Source organism: Epinephelus moara, chromosome 14, assembly GCF_006386435.1.
Source record: "Epinephelus moara isolate mb chromosome 14, YSFRI_EMoa_1.0, whole genome shotgun sequence".
Taxonomy (NCBI): Eukaryota; Metazoa; Chordata; class Actinopteri; order Perciformes; family Serranidae; genus Epinephelus; species Epinephelus moara.
In genome coordinates, this window is record NC_065519.1 from 29,456,781 (window position 1) to 29,477,198 (window position 20,418).

The following is a 20,418-nucleotide window of genomic DNA, read 5'->3' on the forward strand; positions in this document are numbered from 1 at the left end:
TCTTGAGTTGAAAAGTTTACACAGTCATCTACTGCACTGGTCTTCAAAGTGGGAGCTAGGGCGCCTTTAAATGGCCTCAAGGAGGCTCTTAGCAAACTGAGGAATATTTAAATGTCTATAATATCATTTAGTGGAAATAATAATAATAATAATAATGATAATAATTAAAATTACTATTTCATGATAACTCTAACTGTTATCTCCTCATGTCTGGAGTAGAAGTAGTGCAGTACCTGTTCTGGACTGTTGGTCCTCCAATCTGACACACTCTTACTGATGCTAGGCCATGACGCTTCATTAGCTAAACAGAGAGAGAGAGAGTGTTGAGAAGGGGACAAAGGTTAAAACGAGGTGGAGAGGAAGAGGTAAACACAGACACAAACAGACAGGAGAATGACAGAGTACCATGTGCTGTACGCATGGGTGGATTATGAGACAGTGGGCCCCTGGACACAGACATGTAAAAGGCCCCACATCTCTCCTACATAGGACTGTGGAGATTTGCCTCTTTTTTGTTGTACTGTTTTTGTGTTGTTGTTTTTCTGGTGGTTTTGTGTCACCTTTTTGTCATTCTGTGTCTTTTTCTCTCATTTTGTTTATCTTTTTAGTCATTTTGTGTCTTTTTTGGTCGTTTTGTGTCTCTTTGTAGTCATTTTGTGTCTTTTTCGGTCATTTTGTGTCTATTTTGATTGTTTTATGTCTCTTTGCAGGTCCTTTGCATCTCTTTTATTTGTCTTTTTGTGTCTTTTTTTGGTCGGTACATATTCATTTGAGTGCCTCTGACACTTTGGGCCCCTGGGCCTGTACTCAGTCGGCCAGTTCAGTAATCTATCCATCACTGTACATCAAAGGAGGTTAAAGGTGTAGAAGGCACATTGATATGAAGGTAAGTTGTGTTGAGAAGTAGGACTGGACCTGGATGCTAAATAGTCACCTAAATATATTACACTAGCTGCTATATACAGTTTGTCACTCCGGTGGCATAATACCAATATACAAGAGAAAACAACTGCTTAAAATGTAAACATATTATTATCCACACATATAGTTTACTCCAAGAACATAAAACATGACAAACTTCACGCTCCATAATCTAGTACCACATCAAAACTGCAATATTGCAACTGTAATTACAATGCAATAACTGAAACAGGCTCCAAGTCATTGAGTTATTTTTTTTAAAAATCTGGCTTCCACTTGTTTCACCTCAACATAGCATATTGTAATGCAACAAGAAAAGCGCTACATAGCTTAACAACTACTCTACATGTTTAAATTGGTGAGTGCAGTGTATCCTCCACTGCAAACATGTGTTTAGCATCCTGTAAGTAGTACAGCAATGGGACTAAAGTATCTCTGATCATGAGCTTGGCTGCAAAATTTATGGGTAGTGTAGTAGTTGTCATGGCAACGTCTGCATCTGATAATAAAAAAGACAAACAATCACTCACAGTAAAACTGGCTGTTGCAGTCATAAAATTTACTTTTGGTTGCTGCTCTGCTATTTTTACCAGAAGAGTTGTTGGTTAACGTGGGAACAAACTCAGAAACACAGTGAGTGCATTCCAAAACCTCAAATAACAGGAATGCTGCCTTGGCTCACTGTGCTAAAATACTAAGCTCTGAAACCTGCTGGCTATGTAAAGCAGCAGTTTAACCCAGCCTCTGTCTCCACACAGGTGGTGTTACATAACTAACTGGTACACTAAGGTCACTGTACTGGTCAGTTACTAAATCTTGTTCCACTGTTGCCTATTAACCAATGACAATCCTGGAGGTCAGCGGCCACGTTAATGCTTAACTGTTTCATGGCAGTTTAACCACAGTAAACTTCCATATAAACTAAAAATGGAGGGAAATAGCCTTGTGAATCTAAGCTTGTGCTTTAAAACTGATACCATTACTATTCTGGAGTTTATTGCAGCTTACAGGCTTAATATGACTGTGTGCTGAGCATCCTGAAAAAATATTTAACAAGACTAAGAGTCCACAGCCATGCTAGCAGTTCTGTCAGGCTGTATTCATGCCGGTGCTTTGAGCTACATGCTAATGTGCTCCTATGACAATGTTAAAAAGGTGATGTTTAGCAGGTGCTATTTGACATATTTAACATAAGTTCAGCATGTTCGTATGCTAATATTTTTAAACTGACATTAGTTTTGGAGGTATTTGTTCATAAACAAAGTAATGGACAAATTAGAATTTTGACCTGATGATGGTGCTAGAAAAGTCAAGCCATCTCCAAAGTGAATACAAACACAAGCTAAAAAAAACATCACCTTACAAGACCTTAGGTTCCCAGGGTCCTTCATCTGTTGACATGAACTAAAATTGTAAGAGATTGGTAAGGGCTAGCTTCACAGTTCAAATTGCAAAAGAACAAAGGGACACAGATGTTTAAAATGTAGTTTGAATGGTGAAAATCTGTTCATTCATTGTCTGCAAATGTATAGCTTTAGGCCTAAAGTAGGCTATAAGCGGTAGGTGGTTGATATCAACATACTAACCCAGGGAAATATACATTGAAAATGTAAAGGTCCAGTGTGCAGGGTTAAGTGGCATCTAGTGGTGAGGTTGTAAATTGCAACCAAATGAAACTTATCTACCATGTGGGAAAACTACGGGGGCCGACGTGAAAATGCGAAAATGTGAATGGACCAATCTAGCACCAGTGTTTGATTTCTCCATTCTGGGCTACTGTAGGGACATGGAGGACTCCATGGAAGAGGGCCCACTCTGTATATAGAAATAAACAGCTTATTCTGAGGAAATGAAAACTCAGTGATTCTTAGTTTCAGGTGATTATACACGAAGGAAAACATAGTTGTGAAAATTATATACTATTTCAGCCAATATATCCCCCTAAATCCTACAAAACCTTTAACCTAGGGAAAAACATTGGTGAGAACATAATACTCTTTGAAAGGTCTCCTAAATGAGCCTTATTAAGAGATATTGAGCTGCGGAACAACTTAACTGTTGCTATTGGAGCTTCAGTAGAGAATAAAATTTGATTAGCTGAGTTCTCTCCATTGTATGGTGGCTGCGTGCATCTGAAGTCATTAGAGAGGTATACAAAGTTAAATTAAATTAACTTATGTGCACAACATAAAAAAAAAAAAAAAATCACCTTTTGGGACATCTGGGGCTCCATATAAACCGACCAACTGCCAGACTGACCGACCTTCCCATTCTTAGAGCTATGCGTCCAGCTTGGCTAAAAATAATCTAAAAAGTCTATTGTGGGACATTAAAATTCCACTGCTTGTCACAATTGGCTATAATTCAGCATCCATTGTATGAGTATCATTTTAAGCTGTTACCTAACCACTTGGCTTATCTTTCGGTGGTCCAGCCACGTCACATTTTTGGCACATACCACACTAATACTGATTAACTAGTGAGCCTGGGAGTCCTGCAGTCAGTAAGCTGTGTTGTACAACCTGTTGACTGCTGCTGTAACCTGCTGACCTCAGGAAGAAAATGGTCACGACAGGAAACAAACAGTCAGCTCTGTGCGAGCTGGAAACTTGGCCATGTGCCTGAGAGCCCAGATTAGAAGCAGCCACTCAATGTTGTAGAGGAAAGACAGTACAGTTTACAGGACTGGCACCATCGCAGTACGCCCTGATGCAAAAGACAAGCAGGGTGGCTCACGGTTGGTCAACCTTGCTACTCAAGCCTCTTCTTTAGGTGACATCTGATGTTTTAAATGTCAGTCTCTGTCTTCTTGAACTGATGTATAATGATTGGTGATCACTGGTGGCAACATTCAGTGTATTTCAGAGCCTCTGAAATATCATTTAGTCCAAAGAACACAAGCTCAACAGTGAAACACTATAAAAAGAAGAAAACGTAATTAAACATATGTATGTAGCTAGCCACCAACGTCTTTCAGGGTTGATATTTAGTTGACTTTAGGTTGTGATGTTGGTTGACTAAATTCAATGACAGGACATCTGATGCCAACGTCAATTGATGTAGAATACTGACGACAGATGACGCTGATATTTTGTTGGTTTCAAGTCTTTGAAACGTCTCATGCCAACGTCATCTTGACATAGAATAATGACATTGGTCATAACGTAAGGCAAACAAAACGTCTTAATGTTAACGTCCACACTGTGAAACTCTAGCATCTTTAGACATTTAAAATATCGTCAACCCGATTTTCATTTCATCCAACCAAAATTAATGTCCATCTGAAGTAAGTGTCCACCTTATCTTTCTAATGTCATTTTGACATACTGATACCACTCTCAGGTACTCAAAATATAAAGCTACTATCTGCAGATGTTCAGCTTAGTTTAGCAGAAAGACTGGAAGGATGGGGAGAGAGCTAGCTCATTACATTAACAAGACAAGACTCCAGGAAGTTGCAGAACACAACCAAGCTATAATCTCTCCCACAAAGCCCCATGAAATGACAAGGTGTTATTTTTATATAGAGGTATGTATGCTGAGCTAATCTAATTTGGGAGCTTGACAATAAACATACATACATGAGAGTGGAACCTGTCTTTCATCTAACTTTTGGCAGGAAAGCAATGAAGCATATTTCCCAAAATGTCGAACGGTTCCTCCAAGATAAATGAATAGGTTATTTAAAGATTAATCAGTACTACATCTGAAGGTCCAGTGTGTATAATTTAGGAGGATTTAGTAGCATGAAGCAGGGAGGACTGCAGATTGCAACCAGCTTAAATTTATCCAGGTTACAATTCCCTCAGTGTTCACTGTTCAGGAGGTTTTCATGGGGAGCCGAATTATCCTCTCCAAAACAAACTGCCCCGGTGATTTAAACCGGCAAAATGCATTTCATGTGGCAAATAAGTGTTTCTATGACGCTGTTTGCCATATCGAAGATAGCTCGCTAGCCCAGCATCTGCTAGTGTGTGCTCACTTTTTTCTCTGTTAACTTAATATCCAGACTTTGGAAGGTTTTTATCGGGAGTCGAGTTATCCGCAAATGTCTCCTTCTCTCCAAAACAAACAAACAAAACCAGTTATTTTAACCGGTAAAAGCACTGAATAAAGCAGTTTAATGTTAAAAAATCAGTGTTTTTCCAAAGCTCTTGTTGTGGAGGGGCTGCTAAGTATGGTGGCCGACACAAAAACATGTAAATCCCTATCTAGAGCCAGTGTTTGGTTTGTCTGGCTACTGTAGAAACATGGCAATGCAACATAGCGATTTTCACAGACAAGGACGCACTCCCTATGTAGATATAAACGGCTCATTCTAAGATAAAAACACAACAATTCTTATTTTCCGGTAATTACACACTCAAGAAAACATATATTTTATATTATATTCCCTTTCTGTCAATATATCCCCCTAAATCCTACACATTGGACCTTTAATACTGAAATCTAAAAATACAAGTCAGTATTTTCTCTAAAACAGAAGCACCAACATTTTCGAAGCCTTTCCCGTTGATCATTAACGAAGCCTCCTCATAGGAAATCAAAAAGAGTTTTTGTTTCAGAAAAGGCCCTGGCTCCTGGGTGCTGTTACAACTTTCAAGCAAATATTAGTTGAAGTCAGTAGAATATGAAACCATCTCAGGATTTTCAATGAATAAATAAACGATTCATGTGTATTGTAATGCTAATGGGAATGCATGGAATTATGACCTGACTGTAGACTGCTATGCTTATATTATATTAGCATTCATACAGTATAATAGATATTCTGCGCTCACATTTGTTAGAGAGCCTTAATCTATCTGATGACAGCAACAACAGCTGCTGTGACTCCCCTCCTAACCCCCCTTACCTAAAATCTCTGGTTATCTGACTCACACACACACAGACTGAGTACACAGACTGTGTATAGCTACAAGCGTACCTCAGACTTCCTGTCATTCATTTGTTGTGTCATTTGTTCTACTGTTGACATGATTTACAACTGTGTGTTTTCCACATTACAGAAGCTGGGACAATAAATAGAGCTGTGGCATTTGCTTTGGCATTCAGGAGCACAATGGGATCTGTATCAGTGCTAGTTCAAGACTCTTTACTTATACCCAGTAGTTAAGTGAGTAAAAATGCTTTGCCTTTCCAGCCTGGGTGTACTGATATATGACTATAGGCAGGACAAGTGTCAGAGTGGCCCGCTGAATGAGAGTGGCCTGATACAACATGGTCAGTGGTTACTGAGGCAAGGTAATGTTATGTTGACAAAGCTGATTCTAGCTATGTGGACAGGTGTTGACATTAATAAGTTAAGCTAGTGTGATTATTAACTAGACTCAAAAACATGCTATGTTAAAGGAACCTTTTCACATTTTGCTTTCTTGCAAAGGGTAGATGAGAAAACTGATACCAACCTGGTGTCTGAAGGGTAAATCAGGCCATTGAATGGCCATTATCAGTGGTTATAAGCATTATAGATATGAGTTAGAAGGGGCCTGCCACACCTGCTAATAGGTTCCGAAGGCCATTATCAGGCCATGAAATGGCCATTTTCATTTATTGATAGGCTGCAACCTCTTCTGACTGTATAATTATGACAGGAGCAAGGGAGGAAGTCAAGTGACGTTGTATAAAGAGCAAGAAAGTTGGCGACGGTCAAGGGTGGTGAATGGGTCAAACAAACACAGGATTTTCACCCAGGAGAGCAGGTGTCGTATTCCCCGTGAAACCAAAAGTCATCGCAGACTTATTTTGACCAGAGACGACAGTTGTTTTAAATGACATACCCTGATATGTTTTCCTAAACCTAATCATATAGTTTTTGCACCTACACATAACATAAGTGAGTGTGAAAACTAACAAAATGGCTTCCAGGGCTAAAGTTCCTAAAATGGCTACTTGAGGCTGGCTCCAGAACATAAGTCAATCCCCATGGACACCAATGTTAAAATGCCCAACTTTACAGCAGAAATAAAGATACGGCCTGTTGCAATAAAAGGTTTTGGTCTCTGTTACTCTAATTCCCCCTTCCTTGACAACTGTATGGGGGGTGAGTTTTAATATAACTCAGCCATTAACATTTTATCGAGGCATAAAGTTATGCATAATTAAGGGTGGGTCCGCTTTGCGTGACAGGCTGTCACTCAAAGTGAGGCACCACCACAGTCTATAAGCTAGATCTGTCCCTTGCTCCTCCACAGCTCCACCCTCTCATCCATATATGGTCAATTCTGGCTCCAAATAACCAAGATGGCGATAGGTGAAATGCCAAATGCAAGGCTTCAAAATAGGAGTCCACAAACCACTAGGTGATGTAACAACCTTTGAACCTAATAATATGGCAGGCCCCTTTTAACCCATGTCTATGAAATAACAGCCATTTAATGGGCTGATAACATCCGAAGTTGGTTACATAAATATGACGCTTTAGCCAAGTGACAGAAGCTTAGCATAAAGACTGGGGGAAACAGTTACAATTCTCACATCAGGTAAGAGGACATGGAGGTCTAACTGAATGTGGGTCTCAGTCCAGACTGTGATTTGCCCTCAGTTTATTTTCTTATGCTGCGCTTCCCAACCCAGAGCAGCTGCTGGCTATCAGATGTCATGTCTGTGCCCTCATACACACGGCCCGAACATTTTGAGGTCATTTTCTGTAGCTGATTCAATTATGTTCTCCTAACCATCTGTTCTGTATAGTTAGACAAAATCACTTCACAGCATTCTTGGTGTGACTGCGCCTTTCCATTCTTCAACCAAAGACTCAATCTGAGGCCACAACCACACTAACACATAAGCATTTTAGCACGTTCTCAGAATTTATCTAGGTCCATACTAACACTGGGCATGCACATGCCAACGTAAACAGGTGGCAGATTGTTTACTCTGCCGTTGGTTGCTCAGTTACAGAAAATGCGATGGTGAAAAAAAGTGATGGTGAAAAGTAAAACCAGAGATTTCTTTGCTTGGACAGATGACGAGGTGGAATTGTTACTAAAAGTAACACAAGTATGGCGGTCAAGGTGGCGCAAACAGATTGGAAGTTGTTACAAAGCAAATATGGTCTGGCCAGGAGCATCATCCATCGCCAGAGGTAGCCATGGCAATGGGAAAGGATGAAATCACATAAGGAAAGTAGACCTAACTATTATGTTTTGGCTTGACAAGCTGTGACTGATAAGACCCGATAGGGAAGCAAATGTGGGTATCTGCGTGGGTATCAAGGTTAGCATTGTTTTTTAAGGCGTCCATTTAAAGGGTTCCAAAATGCAGGGGTAATGTGGACGCTAGGTATAATAGTTAAGCATTTAAACATGAAAACATATTAGTGTGGATGTAGCCCAAGATAATGTCTACTTTGGGATTAAGGCTCAGCACTTGTGTTGAAATCATTCAGGAAATACTTCCAACAGACCCACTACACCTTCAGGTGCAGGTGAAAGAGTGAGGAAGCAGGTGCTGCTAATCTATCACTAATGGAGCTAGTGGTGAGTAAATTTCTCTAGCGCCTTCTTGGGACTCACTGTTGTTACTGTCGCCCGCCTTAGGGGACCGAGGTCCCTCCCACGTCTCAGTGGGCTCTGACAGGACGATGTCTAAATCTGACACTTTCCATTGGCTGGGAGGCTTCCTGATGCCACTCCTTTCTTCCTCTGCATGGCCACACCACCACGAGGAACAGTAACAAGACCAACCACGACAGCGACAACCACCGAAACCACATCAACACCAACATGAACATCATCACCATGACATCACAGTGGCATCACAGGACAGTAACAGTCATAACAGCAACCACCACCACAACATGAACAAGTGACAAAACAATAATCACCAATAACATTAACACATCACATTTAAGATAACGTCAACAACCACAGATAAGGGAAGAGGAGAAAGAGGAGCCAACAGACAGGAAAAGGAAACAGACAGCACATTAGAGACAGAGATATAAGATAACAGATATAAGAAAGTCTGAAATAAAAGTAGGCAAACAAACTGGTTCAGTCTTGTACAGTGCTTTAGAATAATAAAGAAAGATAAATCTGCCAACCTGAGAGGGAGCGGATGTGGCTGAGGGGGGTGGGTTTGGACGGTGGGTCAGCGGGCAGGGGGTACCCCGCCTCCTGTCTCCCCTCCGCTGGAACCTGGATGTAGGGGCAAACAGCAGCTACCCGCCCTGAAACCCCACCGCCTGGGTGGGAAGAGGACTGAGGCGAGGACAGGCCTCCTCCATTCATACGACTCAACTGAGATGGTGCAAAGATAGACAAAAAGAATTAGACCTACAGTAACTGCCAAGCTAACTTTAAAACAGCCGTCAAGAGAAATGAAATGCAGATAATGTGTGTTTCCATTAGATGATTAGTTGTGTACTTCTGCTCTCTTCTTATGCAGTCGTTCTCTCAGGTCTCCGATGCGTTGGTCCATCACTGTCACCTGGGCGTTTCTCTTGTTCAGCAGCTCCTTGTTCTGGGCCAACTTGCTGCTCTGCTCCAGGTTGTGACGGTTACGAGCCTGAAACGCACAGCATTAGAAGTCTTATACACTCCGTTCTGTGAGAACGATCTCTGTTTTCTACTTCTGAAAGTAAGAGATTAAGAGATGGTGTATTTTACCTGCAGCTCCTGGTAGAGTTTTCTCAGCTCAAGGGCTGCAGGACCAGACAAGGGGGATCCTTTCTGGCCAGTGGGTGCCCCCTGGGACCCGGTGGGTGGCCCCTGTGCTGGTGCAACAGAGTGCATCTGAAGGCGTCCTCTCCTCAAATCCTCCAACTGCTGGGTCAACTGTTAAAACCATTTCGAAAGAATTTGAAGTCTTAGCTGACTCGGTTCTGCTTGATTTTTACCTCAGTGACAAACAACCCTCCACATTACCTGGTCGACTCTGACCACAGCAGACTGCAGCTCGGCCTGCTTCTCCTGAAACAGGCTGCTGACATGGTCGATCTCTGCAGCTGGACACAGACACCAGGAGAGGGTGGAGAAATACAAGTCAGTTAGGTAATGTTTGCATGCCTGCACACTTCTATGTACCTTTATGTAGTCTATACCTCATATCATAATTTACTGTCTTCTCACTTCTGCTTTTTTGGAATTGACACAGTGACCATGACATTTAAGCTGAGTGTATTCTCAGCTGAATTTGTGCACAGGCTTCCCTCCTGAATGCTGCAGCAGCAAGACTATTACATTATTGTAGTATGAGTCAGTAGTGATAAACTGCAGTGCCTGTAATCCAAAGACATAATCTCTGCAGTGTGTTTCAGCTCACAGAGGTTTCCGTTGATCAGTTTGCTGTAGTCGACTTGTCCTCTCATGGCTCGGATCTTCTTCAGCTTGGCTTCCTGAGTCTCCACTCGCTCCTTCAGACGCTGCAGCTTCTCAGCTTCAGACTGAACAAGAGAGAAGAAGAAAAGACACAAGCTTAATGTCCATTAGACTTTTCATTTCATTTTTAATCAGCTTTTAACGTGACAACAATATAAATAATTGTGTTTAATTAACTTGAGTTGATTAATAGGCTGTATTTCTTCCCTTTACAGACGGCAGTTAATGAACAAGCAATACGGTACATATGTAGGATGAAGCGTTTCAACCTCAAAGACTAACCTTGATCTGTATCTAAGTGACTAATAGTAACAACATTTTTTTTATATTCGTCTAGTCTAAAGTTAAAGTGTTGCAGCACTGCGGCCATGTTTGCTGGTAGGTTTGAAGACAGTGTTTTAGGGGCTGTGTGTGGTTAAACACAAAGGATTTTATTGTTTAGCAAAAAGGTCTATCTCTGTAGGGATCCTTTCCATGTTGTCAGAAACTTAGAATAACAATCTGAGCCTGTCAGTGGCAAAACAAACACAAGTGGCAGGATAAATGTGCCCTGAGTGGTTACATTGCAGCCTGCTGGCTGCAGCAGTCTTGCTTAATACTGGATCAATTTTTAAAAATATTGTTTCTATTAGTCAGTTAGACACAAAAAGAAGACAGGGTCCAGGTTGAAAAATGCAGAACTTATCCTGCCCTGGTGCCTTAAAGAACATTTTTTTTAAGACTGATAGAAGACAGACAGACATATGGAGCCCACCTGTGTCTGTCCTTGGTTAGATCTGCCTCCCTGGTGAAGGTACCTCAGTCTCTGCTCCTGGAAAATACAAAAGGTAAGGGTACGTTTGAGATTTTTTCCTTTTTCTTTCATGAAGCACTTTATTTTTGTGGATTTGTTTGTCACCATTACTCAAAATGGACGAGGTCATGTTCCTCTGCAAATCGTGAGTCTTCTCAACTACTAACTAAAGTGATGGAGTTAGACATGAACACAAACATTTTTGAAGTTAGAAGCATTTTGATTTCACATGAAAAATATCAGTTTCTTTGGGCCTTACTTCTCTCACTGTTTTGAAGTGTCAGTTTGCAAGCACAGGAGGGGGAATTGATTTATTGATCCAAGTATGTCTGACTTCGCTATGGTAGGTCCGATATGCCCCCTTTCAGCTTGTTGGTATTGGGCCTTTTCCTGGTTGACCTATTTCATCACTTGGTTAGCTATGCTAGCTAATGCTATTCTTCTTCTGAGTCAAAGCCTGGGGTGGAACATGTGCAGAGTGTCTAGGCCAGTTTAGTTCAGATTGACTGTATACACGCAGGAGTAGTTCAACTCCCAATTGCATAATCTAGGTGTGTTAGTCCGATTTTGAGAAATTCGATTTGGTACGATTCCAGTCAGACTTACATGTTTACATGTATTTTAACAGTCTGGTTCTAGTCGGACAATCCCAATAAACTGATTTTCTCTAATGTCATGTAAACGTACTGACTGCAAAAGTCACTTGTACCAGCACTGTGATCACCTTGCCACACCACATCAAGTAAAATATCTGAAATATAATAATATTTAATAATGTATTGATTTTCATTTATTTTGGAAACACACATTATAAAGCAAATAGCCTACAAAGGAGGAACAGACAGACAGACAGACAGACAGACAGAGAGGGGGGCCTGTGTGATGCTGACTGAGGCAGTTTACACCTCTCTCTGTATCGTGCTGGCACGTAGTACAGCTGACCTGTGTGTCTCTATCAACACACACAGGCACACACACACACACACACGTAGAAAGACGGAAATGGAATGTTGGCTAGGAGCCTCCCATCATTCACTTGAAACACACACACTGATAACACATTACATAACAGTAGCTTGTTTTATTACATAGGCAGTGTAGACATGCGGGAGGTGCCTGTACAGTAGCTGTGTTTTGGACTCTTTCTTCCTGGAAGTCGTCAATCAATTCTTCGAATGTTACGAGGATAGTAACTGCCTCTCTATTTCCAGCTGGGAGACCTTTTCATTCAGCAAGACAAGGAAATACTTGAACACTTACACACTGGAAGGAAACACTCCATGGCTGTCATTTAGCAGGGAAATTACTGCTTTTAAAAATGCTGAATACCAGCAGAACGCTGCCAAATCAAAACATCAGTGCCACAGTTGGCCTTGAAAAACCCCAAATTGGCCTAATCAAAGTTGGTGGTTAAAAATATTCCCTGCTGAAAGCATTTTATTCACTTTAGACAAAATAGACACTTCATCAAATGAAAGGAGAGATTTAAACAAATTAAGAGAATCTGATTTCTTTTTTTTGGCTCATCCTTCTGTGTCTTTCCTGGAGTACCATTCTGCTTCAACTTCCCAGCAGCTTCCTGCTGACTCAAAGGTCACTTCCTAGTATGGGAATGCCCATGATCTGTGTCTCACACACGCAAAGTTGTCACACACACAACCTGGAGCTGAATGGTTTTCTATTGGCTCAGATGGAGTTGTTCTTTCCTGTCAGTCCTTAAACCCTGACCTGAATCACATGTCCTGTTTCCAAGCAAGACGTATGAGCCGTGATCCTCACACACACACACACACACACACATGTACACACAAAAATCCAAGGCCGTAGCTCCTGGAGCCTCAAAGCCGACCTTTTCAGACAGACTCTAATGTAGATAACCTTACACTAAGTGACAGGCAATCCATCCAACAGCTCTGCGTGTGCGTGCATGCACGAGTTACCTTGGCGACCAACATCTGTTGCTGAGCCTCTATTTGTTGCTGTTGTCTCGTGGCCATTTCCTGCAGCTCGGAGAGGGTCAGCTCCACACGGGGAACCTGCACACGACAACACACATATATGAATACTCAGTGTCCTGAGAAAAAAAGCTTGTGTTTTCTCCTGTGTGTCTCTAATCATTGTTTCCATACGTTCAGGACTGTTACTGACAAGATGAAAACCTAAACAGTGACAGGATATAAATGCCAGACTACAGCTGCACACACACATCACCTCACACTTCAGGTCATAGAGCACCTTCAGTGTGTGCAGAAATGTTATTAGGCTAGCAGCTAGTGGCCTTGGCAGAGTGACAGAATTATAGTATTGGTTTGGGGGAAAATAGCCAGAATCCTGTCTGCTCTGGTTATCACACTGTGACACAGACATCAACATCAGCTTGAAAAAAATCTCATCGCACTGATCATTCGTCCTGTATTTTACTATCAGGAGTGTTTTATCAAGCCAGGCCCACACTGAGACACATTGTTACACAGCTGTGTTTTTGGATGTTCTTCAGAACAAACATTTCTATGATTGTAGGCTAATGTATGTTTGAGTGTAAGGGGGTTGGTTGTGGTGGGGAGGGAGAGGAATGCCTTTAGCAGACAACAGCGGAAGGTTTCTGCCCAGTCACATCCTGCTATTGTGTTTGTTCACTCACGGACACACACATAGACACAAATACACACACAACACCTGGTCTGTTACAGTCATTTTCTGTATGAATTGAGGCCAGACAATGTGACACTAAGTGACAAAAGCGACTTTCCTCCTGGTTAACAATGAAGACAATAGTTCATATTTTTAAGGTTGAATCTTGGGGGCCCTCTTCCCAGGAAAAAATTCAAATTTCAAAATTAATTTCCTACTACATTATCTTATTTATCATAAGCAAGAAGAGCCATCCAGTATGCTATATGGAGACTGTCCTCCTCCAAAATATGACCACTTACATATTCTTTTACAAGCATAGATTCATTTTCTGCAACCGCTTATCCTTCTGGGAGTCGCAAGGGGGCTGGAGCCTATCCCAGCTGACACTGGGCGAGGGCAGGGTACACCCTAGACAGGTCACCAGACAATCACAGGGCTAACACACAGAGACAGACAACCATTCCCACTCACATTCACACCTACAGGAAATTTGGAGTCACCAGTTAAACTGCATGTCTCTGGACTGTGGGAGGAAGCCGGAGCGCCTGGAAAAAACCCACGCTGACACTGGGAGAACATGCAAACTCGGCACAGAAAGGCTCACCCACCCCAGGGTTCGAACCAGTAACCCTCTTGCTGTGAGGTGACATTGCTAACCACTGTACCACCGCGCTGGTACACTATCTCACACTATCTATTACATAACCTTATTTATCATGAGCAAGTACAGCTATACAGTTTAATATACGGAGACTGTCCTCCTCGAAACCACAACCACATAGATCACTTTTACAAGCATAAATTACAACCCATATTTACGTTTTGTTGTTAGGTGGCAACTGAAGAAATAATGACGCTAGAGGAGGAACTCAGGTGACGGAGTATGAAGAGGGAGAAAGTCTGCTTAGGGTGGTGGGAGGTGAAAAGGTCACACATTCACTGGACTTTCATCCAGGAGACCTATGTTTGTGTCCTGAGTGAAAGCAAAGTCAACATTGAGTTATTTTAAGAAGAAAACTTAGTATGTTGATACATGTCACCTGAACTATGTCAGATGAGTGATTTCAAGTGACATATGTGACGTGTGTCACATGATATATGTTACTATATCTAAGCAACAAACATACTTATTTTAAGCCAAACTGTGATCATAGTTTTGTGTTCCTAAGAACAAACAACCTATGTGGTTGTATGAGTTGGACTTGTTGACTATACGAATATGCAATAAATGAAAGCTATTAATGTCTACATAAATTACACCTGCAATGCAACACAAATGACTGACACTCAACTCAGACTTCAAGTGGACTACTGACAAATATGTCACAATAAAGACAATAATGTTGATTGAATATGCTTGTGAGCTGTGTTCTGCTGGGATGTGGCAACACCACTTGGACAAACCACATGCACAACTGCAGTACACCGTAATACTAGGACCGATAGTGATAATAATGTTTAGTTTATGATAATGGTTACATTTTCTAATGATCATTTCAGACAGCACTGGCTGCTTGTCCTAGCATAGCAATTTCTTAAATATATTTTTCAATCAATGTATTGGTGGGTGTCCCTTCAATACATATGATAATACATATAATAATTATTGCCTTAAAAAGGTATTTAATCGATTATCCAAACACTGGCTGTTTCTACCTGTTGTTCAATGGAAAACAGCTTCTTTCTAGATCTGTGACTACATACTTTGTTCTTTGTTAACATTGGCCTTTATTGAGAGTACAGTTGAAGATGGATAGGAAAGGTGTGAAAGAGTGAGGGGGAATGACATGCAGCAAAGGGCCGCTTGATGGAGTTGAACCCACGCCGCTGCAAAGGACTTGGCCTATGGGGGCGTACACTCTATCAAGAGAGCTAAAAGTTGCCCTAACTTATATGTAATTTAATGACAAAATAAATGTAATTGTAATCTGTTATTATTACTGAGAGTACATATAATCAAATTACAGTTTGTATTCAAAGTGCTGATAATCACAAGGGGTCACGTGAATATATTCTTGTCTTTAAAAAGTTAATATGTAGAATAAAATATTCGTTCTGTTGCTTTGCATCTTTTTGCCGTGCCCAGTTAAAACACATATTAGAAAACTTATAAAAAAGTTTTAACTGTAACCTATTACATTTCAAAGGAACTTTACTATCACTGGTTATAACATCTTAAAACATGTGGTATGACCTCTGCAACCCCAGCTCTGCACTGCATCACGTACACACACGTAATGTGGAGTAGAATACAACACAATCATGGAATATCAAGTCTTGCCCTACAAAGCAGGTCTTTAACCATCAGCAAAAATGTTTAAATAGCTCAATATGATGTAACATTATCAGTGTAGCTCATTGCATAATATATTAATTCACTACATTCCAGGTCCTCTTAACAATGCAAGAGACCAAAGCTGCAAAAATGTAGTTTGTACCTGGAGTAAGACCTAGCCACTACCACACCACCTAATGGCCTCAGACAGGCTGACGGTTTCCAGAGTGACACTGATTAATGGATTCCACCTAGAGTAAAAGGATCTGCTATTTTATGAGTCATTAGGAGACTAATGATTATGGTTATCATGCATATTTTATAGAAAAGTCACACAGAGTACAAAGTGTTGTTAAGACAATGTCACTGTCTTACTGCAAAAGCTTTCATAATAATGTTTTTAACCATTAAAGCAATATTAATAAATAAAAATATGGGGATCAAAATACCCAGCAGCAATGGTATAGTGTTTAGATGTATATTAAAACATGTGTTTAGCTGTCAGACAATGCCAAACCAAACAGTCAGACATATAAAGCCGGTAGTTCAATAACTGTAGTTTCTGATGTTGTATCAGATTATCCTCGCTGTAGGGTGCTTTACATATTAGTGTGCCTTTGTGAGGGTTTGGTAATGGTACTATCCAGCCCTAATGAGTAACTTGAGGGTATCAACTGAAACAAACCAGCACCAAGTAGTATCTACCCAGATTGGGATAAAAAGGACTATTTATATGGTTTTACTCACAGCCAATGACAGCAAGCATTCTTCATTTCAATGCAACATGGCCCACTACTGCACAACCCATACAGATTATGATGTGGTGAAGTTGAGCATGGTGTAGTTGATGAAGTTGGCAGTTCAGTGTGGCGAAATGCCAACAATATGTTCCAAAGTATGGCTATAGACGCCTGTGGTGTCTGATGCCATTTTACACAATGGAATGCCTCAATTTACTTGATGGTTATCAAATTAAGTAGAAAACAAAGATATCAAATGAAGAACTCTACTGGTATCGGTATCATTTGTAGGGTATTACTATTGGTACTGCATTAGTACTACCCAGCTTTAGCATTCATAAATAAGGACAAAAAACAACATATGAAACAGCTTTCATAAAACTGTAGTCCAACATATAATCAGCACATAATCCAATACATAATCAAAACGTACAATACGTTGGGTCAAAATATAACAGTCTCAACAAGCACATTTTGAGGAAGAATGAATTGCAGGGCTAGAATTTAGATATAATGTGGTTGAGTATAAAAATTTAATAGAAACAGGAGTGGGCCTAAAATGAAACCTTGAGGAACCCCGTTATTAACAGATTATAAAGCAACAAGTTTAAAGCAAGAGAAATGAGCACAACCAATGTCAGTTAATTCAAATAGTCTGTGGTGTAAAACTAAGAGATATAGTGTTGAAGGGTCAGATCCCCCTGATTAACAGAAAAAATGAAACCATTTTTAATTTGCATTCGTTTTAAGATGCATGCCACAATCCTCTGTCACCCTGCTAATACATTCTAAGGTGGTATGTGATGCATTGGAAAACACAAAACTTCTTACACTAAAAATAGTGTTCCAGTTACACTGAACGAGACTTGCTTGTTATTAAAGGTAAAATTCTCCAAATGTTTTTTTTTTATTTCTTTTATTTTGTGTGAACTGACCCTTAAAACAGAACTTCTATTAAATAAATCTTAAACTTGGTTAGTTACCTCAGCCGTCTGTGTTGAGCGATGCACTGAAGCATCATTTAAAGAGGAAGTTGGAGATAATTATAGAGAACTGTAATTACTGGGATTTAAGGGGTCTAGATCTTAAGGTTTAAGGGCTTAAACAACATTGCATAGACTTTACTCAAAACTCAATTTCTGCCAGAGATGAAAGAGAGATGGTCTCAAAGGGGCTGGAGGCTTCAGTCAATTTTGTAAAATATTCAAAAGTCTTCACATATCTCAGCGGAGACTTAATGCCATGACTCAGGGAGGAGCTGATGAAAAACTCCATTACCCTAAACTGAGCCCGAAGGGTTGTGGCAATTCTTAGATATGAAATCAGTGAAACAAATTAAACCTACTGGCCATTAATGACTCAGGGAGTGGAAGCTCTAACCCTGGCAGCATTAGCGCTTTGCTAAATATCGGTATCAGTGATTAATGACACTGATAGCCACACAGTGCTGCAGACAGCATCACCGCCTTCAGGCTGACTTATTCATTTCTTAAAAACATAATGCAGACATGCAGTATCCCGACGTAGTGCAGACTACATCATGTTTTAGACGATGACATTATGCACATTACACTGGTTTTCCAGTCAGCGATGCCACATGTCATAAGCTAACTGCTGACCTGTGGGATTTTGCAGATTCTCACTTTCACGTGCATTATGAAGAGTCTGCAGATACAAACTGATCTCCTGCTAATGCACTGTGGTTTCACCTTAAAGGAGAACAGGCAGTGCCAGTATGAGAGGAACATCACTGTTTCCAAATGTAATCTCTGTAAGCAGTGATGCAGTGGTTAATAGACAGATAGTTATGTGAACTCTCTATAATCATACATCTTATTTCTCTTTGATAAAATCATTTTTGAATGTGCTTGTATGGAAGCAAAGAAAGGCCAAATGTGAAAATAAATCACTGCAGAATACTTAATGTTGACAATCTTAACTGAATTCATAGCATTGAAATATTTTACTATTATAATCAAAATGTGAATTCTTGTAGTCTGAATTCCACCATTAATTTGAAGCAATTTGAAATTCTGCAATTTCAAAACCTTTCAAATTCAAATAGAAGATTGAAGTGTGCAAGTTTCATCTGCATTCATCTGAACCTCTCTTTCTTGCATCACATGACTGATAGAACCTGATAGGACAGATGCCTTACTGCTCTTCGATACCTCCTTATATTGTTTATTTTGCAATAGAGTTTAGTCACACATCACAAGATTCTACAAAGACTTTCACTATTTGCAAGATTACAACTAGATTCCTTTTGGGATTATTTCCCATCCTGCTCCTGGTGGGAAATATTAGGCCAAACTCCCTTTAAGGAATGTGACAAATTAAGAATTTATTGTAGAAACATAAGATAAAAGTAGGAAATTGTCGACAGTATTCTTGTGAATTCAATATCAATATGATCCATAATGATAAACTGAATTTGTGTACAAACTTAACTATTGGGATTTTGTTGCCTCAACTCGCTGCCAGCCTCCGTTGGTTAGCTGTGCTATTTTAGTGAGAGAAGAGGCCGTGGGAGTGAGAAGGGAACTGTTACAAAAAATTAAGATTTCTCACTAAAAGAAGTGCCAGTTTGTGGATCCGATACATGCCAAATTAAATACACACTCTTGTTCAATCTACAGCTCCACCAGTTTCTCCTCTTTTCCCACAGTCTCCTTTACTGTCCACCCAGTTTGCTGCTTCCTGTTTGGAGCTGCAGAGAGCACAGCTATTGTTTGCTGACAATGTTCACATCATTGAACTGCAGTATTTGCATGATCCAAGAACCAAATACGATAATATTAAGCATGTTTGATTTTGTCTGAACGTCAAGATGAGAAAAACACTGACTTGACAGCTCGGACTTAGTTTTATGACCGCCTATACACCAAAAGATCGCGATCACAGAGACGCGCACCAACTTACACTGAAAATTGTGTGCGACAAGGAATTTGCTTAATATTGTTTGGTGTAAAGCCAGCATTAGTTGCACAGCTCGAAATTATTGTCTGAAAAAAAAAAGGGAATTCAAACCCCATGAATTTAGAAAGATGGCTCTCAAAATTAAGTATTTCAAAGCTATGAATTCAGTGGTATTTACATACAACACCAAGTATTGAGTAGGAACTAAATGTCACATCTAGGTATTACATGCAAGATTAAAATCCTTATGCCCCTTTTGCTTCTTAATTAACTTCAAAACATGAGTAAACAGAAATCCCTGATACTTGGAGCTTTCAGAACTATATTTTAAAGCTTGGTCATCAACCTCAAAAGCTAACATTGTAGAGATATGTGGATACATAATGCAACAGTGTTTGCATTGTTAACACCCTCAACACCCAAGAGTTGCTGGATTTAAAAGCCTCAATCTGACAGACTGTCATCAGTTGGACTAAAGATCACTTGTCAGTTATAACAGTGGCCGGCAGTGTGACATTTGTGTTCTGTTGATGAAGTTTCTATCCTCTAGCCAGTGCTGTGTCTTCCTTTTCTGTCTCATGATGACATGCATCCCCCAGCTACAGAAAAAGTTAACAATTCTCCCGACACTTAACAACGGTGTCATGCATTCTGCTGCTCATGCTGTCAACACACTGTACGACATCCTGCAGACTACGCTGCTGCGAGCGCCCCGGCTGACATTAACATGCAGTTTCTATCAGCTCCCCGCTGTGCCGTATTTACCTGCAGGCTGTCCCATGTGATCCTGCAGGAGCGGACTTTAATTTTGCT

At 40.4% G+C, this 20,418-nt stretch overlaps 1 protein-coding gene across 4 annotated transcripts in view; it reads right to left on the bottom strand.

Annotated features, from left to right (window-relative positions):
• The window catches only part of LOC126401253 (apoptosis-stimulating of p53 protein 1-like), a 78,772-nt gene that overhangs the window by 14,281 nt on the left and 44,073 nt on the right, over positions 1–20,418 (bottom strand). For 3 of the 4 annotated variants that reach the window (XM_050062392.1, XM_050062391.1, XM_050062390.1), the window contains exons 5-13: positions 12,978–13,073; positions 10,999–11,055; positions 10,189–10,309; positions 9,792–9,871; positions 9,534–9,701; positions 9,292–9,432; positions 8,969–9,164; positions 8,439–8,567; positions 234–301 (exon numbers count right to left, since the gene is read on the bottom strand). In XM_050062392.1, coding sequence (XP_049918349.1) covers positions 234–301; positions 8,439–8,567; positions 8,969–9,164; positions 9,292–9,432; positions 9,534–9,701; positions 9,792–9,871; positions 10,189–10,309; positions 10,999–11,055; positions 12,978–13,073 — 1,056 coding nt within the window. The remainder of the gene's footprint in view (positions 1–233; positions 302–8,438; positions 8,568–8,968; positions 9,165–9,291; positions 9,433–9,533; positions 9,702–9,791; positions 9,872–10,188; positions 10,310–10,998; positions 11,056–12,977; positions 13,074–20,418) is intronic. The other variant, XM_050062394.1, reaches the window with a different exon arrangement.